This window comes from Pipra filicauda, unplaced genomic scaffold, assembly GCF_003945595.2.
Source record: "Pipra filicauda isolate LSUMZ 115617 unplaced genomic scaffold, ASM394559v2 scaffold28_size6257848_pilon, whole genome shotgun sequence".
In the NCBI taxonomy this organism is placed as follows: domain Eukaryota; kingdom Metazoa; phylum Chordata; class Aves; order Passeriformes; family Pipridae; genus Pipra; species Pipra filicauda.
In genome coordinates this window covers 4,495,656-4,509,490 of record NW_024104409.1, presented here as the reverse complement: position 1 = coordinate 4,509,490, position 13,835 = coordinate 4,495,656, and the positions used below count along the sequence as shown (strand labels likewise).

General features: G+C 39.3%; 1 protein-coding gene across 3 annotated transcripts in view; it reads right to left on the bottom strand.

Annotated features, from left to right (window-relative positions):
- ELF1 (E74 like ETS transcription factor 1) overlaps nt 1-13,835 on the bottom strand; it is an 84,793-nt gene that overhangs the window by 27,249 nt on the left and 43,709 nt on the right. For all 3 annotated transcript variants that reach the window (XM_027720328.2, XM_027720330.2, XM_039382890.1), the window contains 2 exons: nt 9,114-9,423; nt 1,798-1,972 (listed from right to left, as the gene is read on the bottom strand). In XM_027720328.2, coding sequence (XP_027576129.1) covers nt 1,798-1,972; nt 9,114-9,185 — 247 coding nt within the window. In that variant the 5' untranslated portion in view covers nt 9,186-9,423. The remainder of the gene's footprint in view (nt 1-1,797; nt 1,973-9,113; nt 9,424-13,835) is intronic.

Genomic DNA, 13,835 nt, shown 5'->3' with positions numbered 1-13,835 from the left:
TCTTCCACACAGCACTCTTGTAGTTCAAGCCGGCAGCTGTGGCCACAGCCAATACTTGTCTGCAGTGGGCAGAGAGGTGACAGGGGCCTTCTTCCCCCATGTCCTCTCCTTACCTCCTGTGGGGTGCCTTCACAGCCCTGGGCCCCAGACTCTAGCCCACTAGAGTCAGGCAGGATAGCTCCCTGCCAGAAACCATGGGCTGAGCTACTACCAGTGCTGCCTGTCTTGCATCCTGAGCAGGAGCTTTCCAGCAGTTATGCTGGTCCCTGCCTGGCCTGCATTCATCTACTTTCCAAGGAAACCCACAGCATGCACAGTATCTAGCAGGATGGAGAATGTGAAACAGATAATTAGGTAGCATCTCCTTCACAACAATAATCTCTGCAAAGTGGCAGCTCTCCATTTCTCAGGACTTTGCTTTTAAAGAAAACCAGACTGCTTCAACTACAACGGATGATAGGAACAATACTGTACTTGTCTGCCTCCAAAGTATCCCTGAAACCCTTGGACACCAACGGTTACAAGGATTACATATTTTCAGTTTCTGGCAGCAATTTGCAAACCATTCTCATGTGACCAGCAACAAAAAAAAAACTTTAAGAAGTTTTCTTAAACTCCACAAAAGTGGAGTTTCGCAATTACTCATGCAAGTAAAAGTTCACACACAAGATATTATTACAGTGAATATGGATTCACAAAAACGATCCACTATGAAAATTCACACAGACACATTAAGTGGTGCTTAAGTAACACACTGAGGAAATGCCAGTTGCAGTGTGAATAATTAATATGAACAGCAAGTGAATAGTTGGCAAGAGATCTCAAATAATGTTTGAGTATGTAAGACCTTCTTGAATAATAACCTAACTTATTTGTTTGGTCACAGTCTGTTCTCAGATAATTCACTACTAAGAAAAAAAAAAAGAGCGATTTTCATCAGCAATTTACCTAGAACAGCTCATGTCAATTTACTCTGTGAACTGTTCTTCATGTCATGTTGAGTTCTTGTTTTGCTTTTGGTAGTAAAAGGTATCAGAATATCCCTTTGGAAACAATGTCAAAAGCATGAGTGAAACCAAAAAGCTGTCTGCATCCCTGGAGACAGTCCAGGTGTGGAGCCTAGTGGATGAAAGGAGACTACCCCACCTTTGAAATTTGTTCTCCAAAAATGCTTCAAATGCATGCATTAAGTGAGGGGCTGTTTTTTAAAATATGTGAACTCTTTGAGCTTTTCTCTTGAGAATTGTTTTCTCTTTGGGGATACATTTTCTAAGAGAACTTACACAAAACATGTATTTTAGGCATTAATTATTATTAGACATCCAAAATAATTACTATGCTGAGCATACTTACACCAGTAAGTCACGCTAATGTGCACATTTTATAGCTAACTGTACACCCTCAGAAAGTTAAAAGTAGTACATCTACTCAAGCTGCATATTCCAGCTTTTTGGTATACATGTTTACTCAGGAATGTACTGCCTATTAAATAAGAGCAAACTAAACCTATGAAGAGCAAAGAAAAATCTTCTTGGTTCTCTGAGCAGGATGCTGCCTTAATCTCTGGATGAAGTTGATGAATGAAACTCTTCACCATTATCAGCTGTGCAACTGGGATTGCAAGCCACCTGCCAACAGTATTAATGCCATTTTCTCTGTCTCTTACAGAATTAACAGCATTCAATACAACTATTCATGTTATTCCCTTGTTGTTTTTTCTCATTAATCTTTTTTCCACCATTAGTCACAGCCATCTTGGTGCAAAAACATCTCATAGAAAATGTTTTTATTAACAACCTGTGAGGGTGATATCATCATCTTCTATGATTTGCTCTTCTGCGACGTCCAGAGAGTTTTCAGTGATCATGTCACTAGGTTCATCCACACAGGTTAAGCCAGAGTAGTTATGTAGGAGTTCTGCACTAGGAACATGCTCCACGATGACAGCAGGGAAAATGGATGGATCACCAAGCTGGAGGATGGGGGAAAAAAATCAACAACAAAACAGTAGTTAGACCACATCCAATCTAACCACTTACTGATTAATACTTCAACAGACCTATACTACATCACTTGAATGTCAGACTGCCAGGAGAAAGTACTTAAGAACAAGATGATTTTTAGCACATGAAACCAAATAGCAGCAGTGTCCCATTACGAGACAGAGGCTGAATATCACTGAAGTATTTAATGTATTGACTTTACTCCAGTACGTAATACCAGACTTCTATGACATGATTTTACAGCATTAAAGCTGACAGTACAGAGGAGTGGCATAGCGCAGTAGGTGAAAAACTTTGCTGACAATAATACTGCATGAGCGACTTGCTGCAAGCACCTTTATCTTTTGCTCTTCCCATCAAGTTGGGGGTGGAGGAGTCCTGTGGCTGTCAGGACTAGACGAAGCTCTCACAGGCACTAAGTTTCTCATGAGACATTATTTGAAGTTCACTATTTTAGGACACACTTGCTAAAAGATGAAGGTGTGTAATGGGTTGATATAAGTGCTCTAGTACATTCCCTCTCTAATTCTTATGGTTTTAGTCACTTGACATTCCTCACACCACACCCTCCCTGCCACTTTCCTTCCTAAGTCTGCTTTCTGTTGTCTTGATAGTTATTTTGCATCAGAGATACAGAAGAGAAGAGGTAGGTGGAAAACAGAAATCAAGCTGACCAGCAATAATAATGAAATGCACACTCTCTGAAATCATTCAACAGGAAGAGGTTTTCAGAAAATAACATCTACTACAGACACAGTATTTTCTAAACTGAGTCTTTTAAAATGTCATTTGCAGGAAGAAAGTCATAGCTGGTGATAGCAGAGCAGGTTCAAAGAAAGTCTACTGTAACTTTAAGGTTCCCTCATTACAAAAATAAAACATGCTATGAATGTGGTAAGCTTAAAACCAAGAAAACAAACCAGAAAGTTGCTAAAACACATTTCTGAGAGAACCAGTATAAGTACATTTGGTCTTGCTCTCCACGGAAGAGCACAGATATGTACAGATTACAGAATCATAGAATGGCCTGTGTTGCAAGGTTCATCTAGTTCCAACCCTCCTGCCCGACACTTTTAACTAGACCATGTGGCTCAGAGCTCCATCCAGCCTGGCCTTAAACACTTCCAGGGATGGGGCATTGCAACTGCTCTGGGCAACCTGTTCCACTACCCTTCCACCTTCACAGTAAAGAACTTTTTCTAATATCCAATCTAAACCTGCTCTCTTTTAGTTTGAAGCCACTCCCATCTGTTCTGTCACTACATGCTCCTGTATATGGTCTCAGTATACGGTATATGGTCTCAGTCTTTCTTGTAGGCTCCCTTCAGGTACTGGAAGGAAGAAACACAAGGTAAAAACCCAACCATATGATTATGATCTTGCTCAGGAATTGCTCATGTCTCACTCTTGCCACTACACACACTGTCACCAATGGAAAATGGTATCAGAGCTATTGGCTCAACACAGACAAAGCTTCCCCTAGGGAAGAGTCTGGACCATAAGTAAGTACTGAAAGTAGAAAGTGCAATTAGAAGTTTTAAAAGGCAGTAATTACCACTTCAAATTGCTCTGTGTTTTGTAAAACATGTCTCAGCAAAAACTGTGGTAAAGGGCAACCAGGATAAAAGGAAGAACTAAGAAACAAAACTGGTATTTTAATGGGCTTCTATCATGGACAGTCTGCTAAGCAAAAAAATGCCAACAAAACCAAAATTTAAAAAAATCTCAACAAATAACTGACCGACTCTGTTAAACATAAGCTTCAAAAGAGAGCAATATGGTAGGAGATCAATAAAAATGAACAAAGTGCAGACCAGTTAAAGCCCTCTTGTGCAATCATGTTGCCAGATAACAGGCATATATTGAGTCAAGCAATGGGATAGCTTCTACCCCACTCCTTTGTGGCTACCTCTAACCAGCGCTGCATCGTGCCGGAGCGCAGAAACCAGAAGTCATTAGTGGCCAAGAGGTCCCTGCTGTTCCTCAGAAAGAGTCATGTCCACATGGTTTATCCTATTTGTTTACTGACCCCAACATCCTCGATCCTATTTGCTTCCAGGCAAGATTAGATTAAATAAAAGCCACATCAATAAAAAAAGATAAAGCATTGTAAAGAGAGAAGAAAAAAAAAAACTCTGTGCATTAAAAAAAAGTTTTATTTTTAACAATACGTTCCATAAGCTACAGGAAGATGGTCCATGACAACCTTCTGAGATAAAATTCATGTTCTAAAAGTAGTTTAAATACCTCAAATTCAGTAATATGCCACAGTACATAATTTGGGGATGTAAGTTTCATCTATCGCATGCCCATATGCAACTACATTTAAAGAAAAATTGAAAAATAATTACATACAGCTATCTACTCAGGCTCCAGTCACCTGCAAGCAAGAACAGTACATGCTTTGCAAGCACCTTTTCAGTATTCCAGTGACCACATAAGAACTATGGATTTTAGGTAGGGAAGATGCAAGTAAGAAGGCTTCAGTCTTCTCATCCTGCTCTAGTTTATAGACGCTAAGGGTGAGGTTCATCTCACCTAACTTCGGACAGCTGGTGGTGCAGGCACTTGGACATGAGCTGGGAACCCCAGGTTTTATTCAGAGCCAACAGACAGAAATGGTATTTCTAGGGCACAGTTCCCCTCCCCAGTTTTAGGCTCCTGTGCTACAATAGGGTGAGTCATGCCCTAAAACCACCTATTTCTCTGCATTGACTATAAAAGGGGGGAAGCGTTGGAGTGTTCATTTCTGATGTAGGCAACTGTGTCCCACACACACTCATCGGCAAAATAATTTATTTCTAATACAAAGGTGGTTCTGCATGCACTAACCAAAAGGTAGAGTGCACACTATCCCAAAGCTTTAAAAGGTCCCAAATTAGAGTGGATAAATCAGCAACGATTTTCAAGAAATTGACACAGAGATCCATAGAAGAATAATTTGTGTATTTTTTTCCTTTTGCCTACCTCTGCTGTTTCATCTTTCTTATGTAAAATACAGTTAAAATATGACACCCTAGCTCTGCCAAAGCTTTGACTTAACTTCAGCCCATCTCCCATATCTGCTGGATACATAAAGGAGTTGAGCTACTGCTGAAACCCTCCCAAATCTCAGACACCAAATTCCTTGCTGTAGTTTATCTACAAACCTGTCCTGTAGACTGATCTTTAACAATTCAGAGGAGTGCAAAGCTTCATACAGATGCTGAAGTCCCCGGAAAATTGCATGAGCAGGTCCCTGAAAGCACTGGTCATGCTCCATAACCCCCTGAAAACTGAATCCTCTCCTCCTCCAGGGTCAAAGACAACAATCTTCCTTCCTGCTCTCAAATTCTTCCAGTGTGTTTGACATGCTGACAAGGTGTTTCTTTTTTTCTCTGAGAATTGTCTCATCAGCTGTCACCAACTGACAGAAGATCAAAACACCATTCTGGTTGTGGAAATGGCAAATAAGGAAGGAGACTACTTCTGCTTTTAGAACTGTCTTCTCATACTACAAGTCTTCTAAGGAAGGTAAGTTGTCCCAGGAATGTGGTAACTAGCTTCTAACTGGTATGGAATAAATTTTGTGCAAGTGAGAGATGGGTGGGAAGAAACACATGTAATAGAGAGGAGAAGAGAAAAGCTACATGGAAAAAAAAAAAAGGAGAAAGAAACCTCAGGGGAAAAAAAAAGTCTGTCTTTTTAACCAAACGACAGAATTCAGACTCACAATGCAGATGGCTATTTATTAAAAGAGAAACCAAAAACAAAACAATGCAAAAACTAAACAAAACTAGGTGAAGTGAGCTTAGTAACTAGAAAATGGCCTTCAGTTTTCTCTTGCTGAAGGTTCCTATGTGGAGGCAGAGGCAGTCTCTTGGCTTTAAAGGCATTCCCATGGCCAGCATCTGAGGATTGCTGCAGGCAGGTATATGCTGCTTGTTTTCCTGGGGAGACAACCTCATTACAGATTTCACAATTTTCCTTAAAGTCTTCATAAAACTGCAAGTGGATAAGGGAGGGAACTTTCTGCAGAAGCTGGAAATAGCCAAAAAAATTAAGACATTGGTCTTGACCAAGTGACAATGTTTCAGAAAGCCCATGGCGACATCGGGGAACGTGGAAAAGCAAACTGAAGCATGAGATGATGGTGCAGAAGTCATGGTCCGACCTAAGGGCCTGGACCTCTCTTCCGCAGAAGAAGGGAAGAGAGAAGCATCCCTCAGAGACAGAAAAGGAGTCTTCAGGCACTGGTTACTACACCCATCAGAGCCACTTGAGAGAGCACGTCCGGGCAAAGAACAGTCATGCTGGGAACCCTGTTACCAACTTAATGGTTGTAATGATTCAGCTTGTCCCTGGTACCATTTAAAGCTTCCTAGTATGGATCTAGCCACTCTGGCTGCTTTTATTCAACATTTTAAATTAAGAATGTCTTGATCGAATATCACATTAGCTGTAAGTCCACAAAGGACTAAATGAAAAGACATTGACAGAAGAAGCTGCAGACAGGAAGAGAAGTAGGTTTAGGGAGCAGCACTGACTCAGCTAAAGCCTGTACAAGCTCCTGGACAGTTTTATCTGTGCAGTTTCTCCCTCTCTCCCACTCTCTCAACAAAAATATAACCCAAACAAAGCAAAACAAAACAAAGAAAAAAACAAAAACACAGAAAGGAGGAAAAACAGCAAACCCTCTATTTTAACCAGATCTCTGTCATGTAGCAGAAGCCAGACAGGTTATCAGTAGCCTTAGCCCAAGCCACTTGTTCCCTTCTCAAAATTACGAGAATATTTTCTTCCTGTTTCTTCCTCACCATACATCTACCACGTGATAAAGGAATCTCTCAAGAAAAAAAAAAGTCATTCTGTTCTAAACTGCAAAGGATAAAGTTGATAAGAGCAAGCCTTTCCCATTCACACGGGTCCATGTGATTGAGCCCCTCCCATTGCCATTTGCCACTGAATGCTGAATGCTTACATTTGCAAATGGACTGTTCATAATTTACGGTTGTTTAACCAAGACTTAAAAAAAAAATTAAACAAAATAGCCATGAATTATGACTTCCCTGAAATACTGAACATAGTTGCCATTTAGACCCTGAACCCTCTCTGCAGCTGTTCCATGTCCCAAAAGCTCTTAGCACAACTGAGCTCCAGGCAAAGCTTTGTCAAGAAGAAAAGTACCAAAGTTCTTGCAATGACAGCTTGCAATGATGTGGGGGCATCACAAAAATAATTATCCAAAGATCAGTTAAATTACACCTCTGTGTAAATGTCACATTTCGTATACTGATGAAAATCAAAAAAATGCTTTTGCCCAACAGAGAGCACTTACAGAGCTAAAACTTTTGAAAAGTACAAATTCTGTTATCCATCCTTAAATACACTTAATCTATCCAGAATTAAAAAACTTCCAGAGTAGCAACAGCTCTTATGTGGTAAGAAGCAGATCCATCAAGTATAAGCAAGAAGCAGCCTCTTCAGGCTAATGTTGTGCTATGAATCCTTGTCCAAATTAAATCTTGCTCCAGCTTCCCAGGTCTTTACTCCTGCAGGGAGTCTATACTCCTGCAGTCTTTGCAGGACTTCTCTTCTACAACTGAGTATTCCAGATTTAACTAACTGCACCTTTGATATCTGAACTAAGTCAACCCAGTGATTTAAGAGGAGCTTGCATCTGACAGTTTGCAGTGACAGACTTTCTGCTATGTACTCTCTACCTTTGATTTCATCACCTTTAAGCGTATGCTACAGGATGCCTTCTTGCCTTAGGCTTCTCTGGAGCAGAATTTAGTAGGGTTATGAGATAAAAATCACGATGGAGTTTATTCTGAAGCTGGAGAAAGCTCTGCTAAGAGAGGGTTCACTGTCCTTTTGAGTGCTCTTTAGTATTTTTAAAGTTTTTCAGGTGCGCATCTAAAGAAATTGCAAGAGGCAGAACACACAGCTAAACTGAACAAAACCATGTCTGCTCGCACTGCCCCTCCCAGGAACCACACTACTGAAGTAACCCTTCCCATCTCAATTCTCCTCTCTCCCATTGGCTTGTAAAGTAAAGACAGCAATGAACAACCAACAGAGGTAATAAGTAAGGCTCATTTTCGACTACACTTGTGCAATTCCCATATCTAAATCCCCAGGCTACCACAAGCTCTGGAAAAATACAGGGAAGGAAGTTACATTACTAATTCCACCCAAAACTGAGTTAGCACTTCAGACAGACAACACTCAGTTCATTGAAATGATCGCATGACTCTGACAGCAGAAACAGGCCACTGACCCAGCCAGATATTAGGCCATACAGAAAAACAGAGACAAGATTATGAAGCCAAAAATACTTTTTTAAACAGAGAATAAATGCTTTTCACATTAACAAAAAGAGGAACCGTTTGTCATGGCACTTCTCGGCCTTTTAAGAACTGTTTCTCCACAGTACCCAGACACCTAATTTCTTGTAAATAAATGTAAAATCTACTATTAACTACCAGCTACAGAGGAGGCACCTGATTTTAACAAGAGGAATCTGACACTGAAGCTTCAGGACTTAGGATGTGGTTTAAATAATCAATATCTAACTGAGAGACTACTCAGGTAGAAACAGGCATATTTTCTCTGCAGTGTGAAAAAAAAACAATTTAAATTTCATTCAAGCTTATTTCTGAGTAGTTGATATACAATGACACAATTTAGAAACCAATCTGTAAATAACAGCAAGCAGGTACATACTGTCCCTTGCAGTCATCTATAGCGCGACCATTACTTTTTTTCAGAATTTTATTCTAGCATATCCTAGAGAAGTTGAAACTACTGTAAAATACCACAATTTGGGAAATTGTACATCACACACACATGGATTCTACTGGTACAAATCAGCAAAACAGAAAAAAACTTTTTTGGAGGAGTATGTCTCTCCAATACTTCAGAAGTTATAGCATTTCAATCAATTTCTGTTCTGCCCGTGCAAGTTACAGGAAGCAACCAGAAGCTTTTGAAACAGCACAAAGATCTGCTGCAACAATAATGACCTCAATGTTTCCTTTTTGTGTTTTACACCACACTTTTTCCTCATCTTTAACAATACTCTTAGCACTGACTTGTACAAATATGGTTTCTTACACCATCCCATACCTGCTGCTCATCCTCCATGACGTTGCTGGCAAATTCAAACACAAGCTCATTCTGCTGTACAACTGCTGCCATAATAACGCATTCCCAGGTCTCAGCTCCACATACAAAGAAAAATGTTCTCAAATGCAAAAGAATGGAGAATGTCACCGAGGTCCAGCTGAGCAGAAAGGCAGGATCACAAAACGAATTGAGTATCAGTGTTTGTATTTCTTAGATCATCAGTGTTCCTGGGTTCTTCTCTTCTCAAAGTGAAACAAACCAAGGCAAATCCTTTCCTGAGTTATTCTTCCCACCTCAATAGCCTTTGTCACTGCAGAGAGAAAAATAAAAAAATTACCATTAAAAAATTATTACTTTAGCTATGCAAAATAGTAGCAGTTGCAATAAAGCAATAAAACTGTTCTATCTAAGTCCAAGGAAGTCAAACACTTCTGTCTCTCCAAAGGTATTAGTTTAACTGATCAACATATGTGACTTTTCATTCCCTGAAAGAAATTTTCATTCCTGAAACAAAACTGTTTCAGGAAGTAAGACATCAGTTTCAAAGTGTTTCGTAATAAAGGCATGTGACTAAGGAAAAGTGACAGAAGTTAACAAAAAGAAAATCCATGTTTTCATTTGATTCATATATGCAGTTTTCACATTCATTAGTAACTCTCATCTTTACAGTTTACTCAAAGTAAAAATACAAACCCTAGACTGACCTACTCGGCTGTAGATATCTCAAGTACATCACCTTTCTTCTTCACGCACAGTTCAAATTTAGCAAAGTTGTTATTTTGCAAGTAAAGCGCTCTAGATCTTTCCCAGTGTGAAAATGATAAAACCAGTAAATAAATTCTTTGTACAATCCAGAGAGTCCCCAAGTTCCTACATGAAACAGATCTTCAGCTTCATGTTAAAAATGCACTGTACGCGTACCCTTATCTCTACCACAGGCTCGCAAGCAGCCGGAAGGAAACAGCACTGACCACGTCATGGCAAATTAGAACCGGCAAAAAAACTGTACAGCACAAAGCAAAAAAAACTACAGAATGTAAACAGCTTCAGTGAAGGATGTGTGCCTACAGATCCCATGTTTTCACTTACTCATCAGCACCAAAGGTAAATACGGTGAACATGAGCTTAGGAGGAGGTTGTGCTGCTCCACTCCTGGGGAAAAAGGCCAATGCAAAACCTCATCTTCGTATACAACTATGGTGACCCATACGTTAACAAAAAAATCTACCATTTCAAAAGGATAACAGGACCAGGTGTCTAAAATTAGGAACCTAAGAGAGTATGTTGGTGCCTAGGAATTTAAACCCATGTATTTGAAAGGAAGCAAAATGTGTAGTTCCTAGCATTTTGAGCAAAATTCTTTACACTGCCTTTGATTAAGGGTAGCTGTGACAGAAGATTTAGGGGAAGAGGTCTGCCTAACACATATCCATCCAGAGTGAGACCCCCCAAAAAAGCCTCAGGGCAACTTCAGTGCCATTGGCAAGGATCAGCATCTGCCTTTGTACGGGAGGTTTATCTTGGCCTTTTTTTTGCAGTAGGTTGAAACTCAAAAATATGAAGGGCATCTTCCTCTCCCCAGTGCCAAGCAATTTAATTAGGGAGGATCATGTCAGAGACTCATACTCCTTCACTCTAGGAAATGTGACAGCTGTTTTTCCTATATAGATTGTGGTATTCCCAAATTCCTAAGTAGTGATGGCAGAGCATTCAAGCATTTAAGTCACTAGACCCTACCCTTCTAAGAAATCAGGAAACCCAAGATTATGCAAACAGGAGAACCTCCCCAACTTCCAAAGTGTGCTCTAATTAACTGTTAAAGGGCTCATAAGAGTAGCCACAACCCTAATTAGAGAATATTTGCTTTAATGAGAGTCACATGCACGAACAGAGAAGGATGTGCTGTAGGAACCATAACTATTCAACCTCAGCCCTTGTCATTTTGCTGGTTGACTTGAACAATTAACACAGCTTTCTCTATACTTCAGCAGGGTTATAGCACTGAAAGCACTACATGCAACCATATAATCTTGGGTGACTTTCCCAAATGCAATTATTTGGCCTTGCCTTTTAGAAAATAAGGATAGTTATGAAGTTAGACACACATTGCCTGCACAGTGGGACTTAGCCCAACTTGGCCTATCCTAGAGTCCTACCATCCTATATTCCAGCCTGAAAATAAAGTACATAACTATACAATATATAGTTTAACATTTCCTACAGACAGTCATTGAAGTGGGTCAATCTATGTCAACAGGGACATACCAGCTCTTTCAGAAGAGAGAACAGGTATGGAAATTTATTGAAGTACAACTTCTATTTTGATTACTGCTTAGAAACAAATTGTAACTCTCCAATAAGATTAAATAATATTTTAAGTCACTCCCTCTAATCAGTGAAGAGCAACTTCACTCTAGAGGATCACAAGGCAAATACAAGAATCTCCTCCGTTACCAAATGGAACTTATTTTTAAATTAGGGTTAAGCTAATTGTCCAGGGACAATCAGAGCCAGAATACTGCAAGGGCTTATAATCATGGCCATTACACTACCTGAAGCCACATGTATGAACAAGGAGTAGAAGTTCTTAAGATCCAGTAATTTTCTAAGGTCAATAACAATTAATAACATCAATGTAAAATCACGATAAATGACAAGTTAGAGACATAGGCTCTCTAGCAATCTCATGAAGTATAAGGAAAACTGGAGGTGAAGCCACTCTAAGATAGATTTTTAAAGTTCCCCATGTGCACTGACAAATAACATTTTCTTCTGTTAGTGCCAGGTTATTCATTATTCTGTAAAATATTAATATTTTACAGTAGATACTACAATACCAAGATGCACACTAAATGCATAAGATCCAAAAGCTGTGGCCGCAAACTTACTAAAAGCCATAAAGAAACATTTCCTTACTTTATTAAAAAAAAAAAAAGAAATAATAAAACCTCCAGTGCAAATCTAAACATAATGATTTAATACCATTTAAGAGATTGCAGCAGCATAATGCATTTGATCCATACAAACACCACTTAAACTAGTCACACTTCATGCTAACAAGAGGTTCCTAATTATCTGATACCACTGCAGGAACAGGTATTCAAAAGCTGTTTTACGAATCCTGCCCCGCAGTGATGCAGTGATGTAAGTATACTCCTTCTCCCCTACCCCCCCCTCCCCAAAGCCACCAAGGACTCTATAAATAAAGTCAAATGATACGTTCTTCCTACACAAAAAGAAACATCTAACCTCAGCCTTAGGACCAAAGACAAAGAGACGTGATCGAACAGGCTTTAGTAAGCTTTTATATCTAACCTTATAAAGATTAGAGACTCAAACTATTATTATTTGCAGGATATTTTTCATTACTTCTGTAGTAGTACATAATAACAGCAAATGATCTATTGGGCAATAATGGTACGGCAAAATAATGCAAAAGTATTTTCCTTTAACCCATATCCTTTTCTCTGCCATACAGAAAACAAGAGCAGCTTTTCACAAAAGCCAGCAGAATTCTAAAACAGCTATATTTTCCTCCACATCTATTCTTATAAACTGTGCTTTCATTATTCCAACTATCACAGGGTCCTGCTGTCTATAGGCTAACACAAACATGGCTATTGTTTTTGCTAAATAATGCCACTTATCTGATTTTACATACATCTGTGAGTAGAAAATAAGTTATTTGCAAACAGCATAAAATGTGTAAATTGTATTCAAATGCACAGTAAGCTTGACTACATACAAATAATCCTAGGAGAAAGGGAACTCTGTATATATTACCATAAAATTTACATCAAATTTTCAGAACTATAGAGGAAGTAAGGTCTTGCTTTCATTTTTACTACTTGTTGTAAAAATATATTATAAAAAGGAGTATTAAGACACTACAATATAAACAAACATCTTAATTTTACGTAATCTTTGAAACTGAACTCAAAAATAAATTATTTCAATTTCTCTGGAAGTTCCCTTCATCCACTGATTTCAACATCTAGAAACAAGCTCCTTAGTCAGTCTGTCAAATGCACATTCACTCAATTTGACCCTTTGTACATGCTACTCTGGTATCCCAGAACATACATTGCAGTATTCCTTCCAGCTAGACATCATAACTTTTTTTCCATCACTCTTCCCCACATATACCCTGCACTTAATCCTAGCCCTGTTGAGCTACTAGCTCAGAAGCTTGTAAGAAGTGCTTCCAGAATCAACATTTTTGGTCACAATGGTGAAGCTGCAATACTGAAACTAGGTTCCAACTTTGAGGTAATGAAGCCATCATTTCTCCTTTAACTCCTGAGCCAATACAGCCCATACCACCACTGTGACAATAGGAGCCAGTATAGCCCATACTACCTCAGCATTCAAGCCCTGTAATGCAGAACACTGGAATTTAACATAGTGGCACCACACTGGAGCAGGTGTAGCAGTTACCAAAGCACCAGGCACAAACCCAAAAATTTGCTGAAGAATCTCAGCTATGAACTTGGAAGGCTCAGGTCTTGGTACTGAGAGCATCCTGGCTGAGCTGAAAGATGTCTCCAGCAAGCTACTGGATCCAGTCCCACTTAGGGTTACTAAAGATGACTGTAATCATCCTGCACTGCCTTTTTCATGAGATCAGTAAGATCATTCATACATTTGAAATAAGAACCAGCTTAGCTGCCTTAAGATTCAAATGCAGATCTGAATCCTGAGTTACTGATGAAACATCTCAAG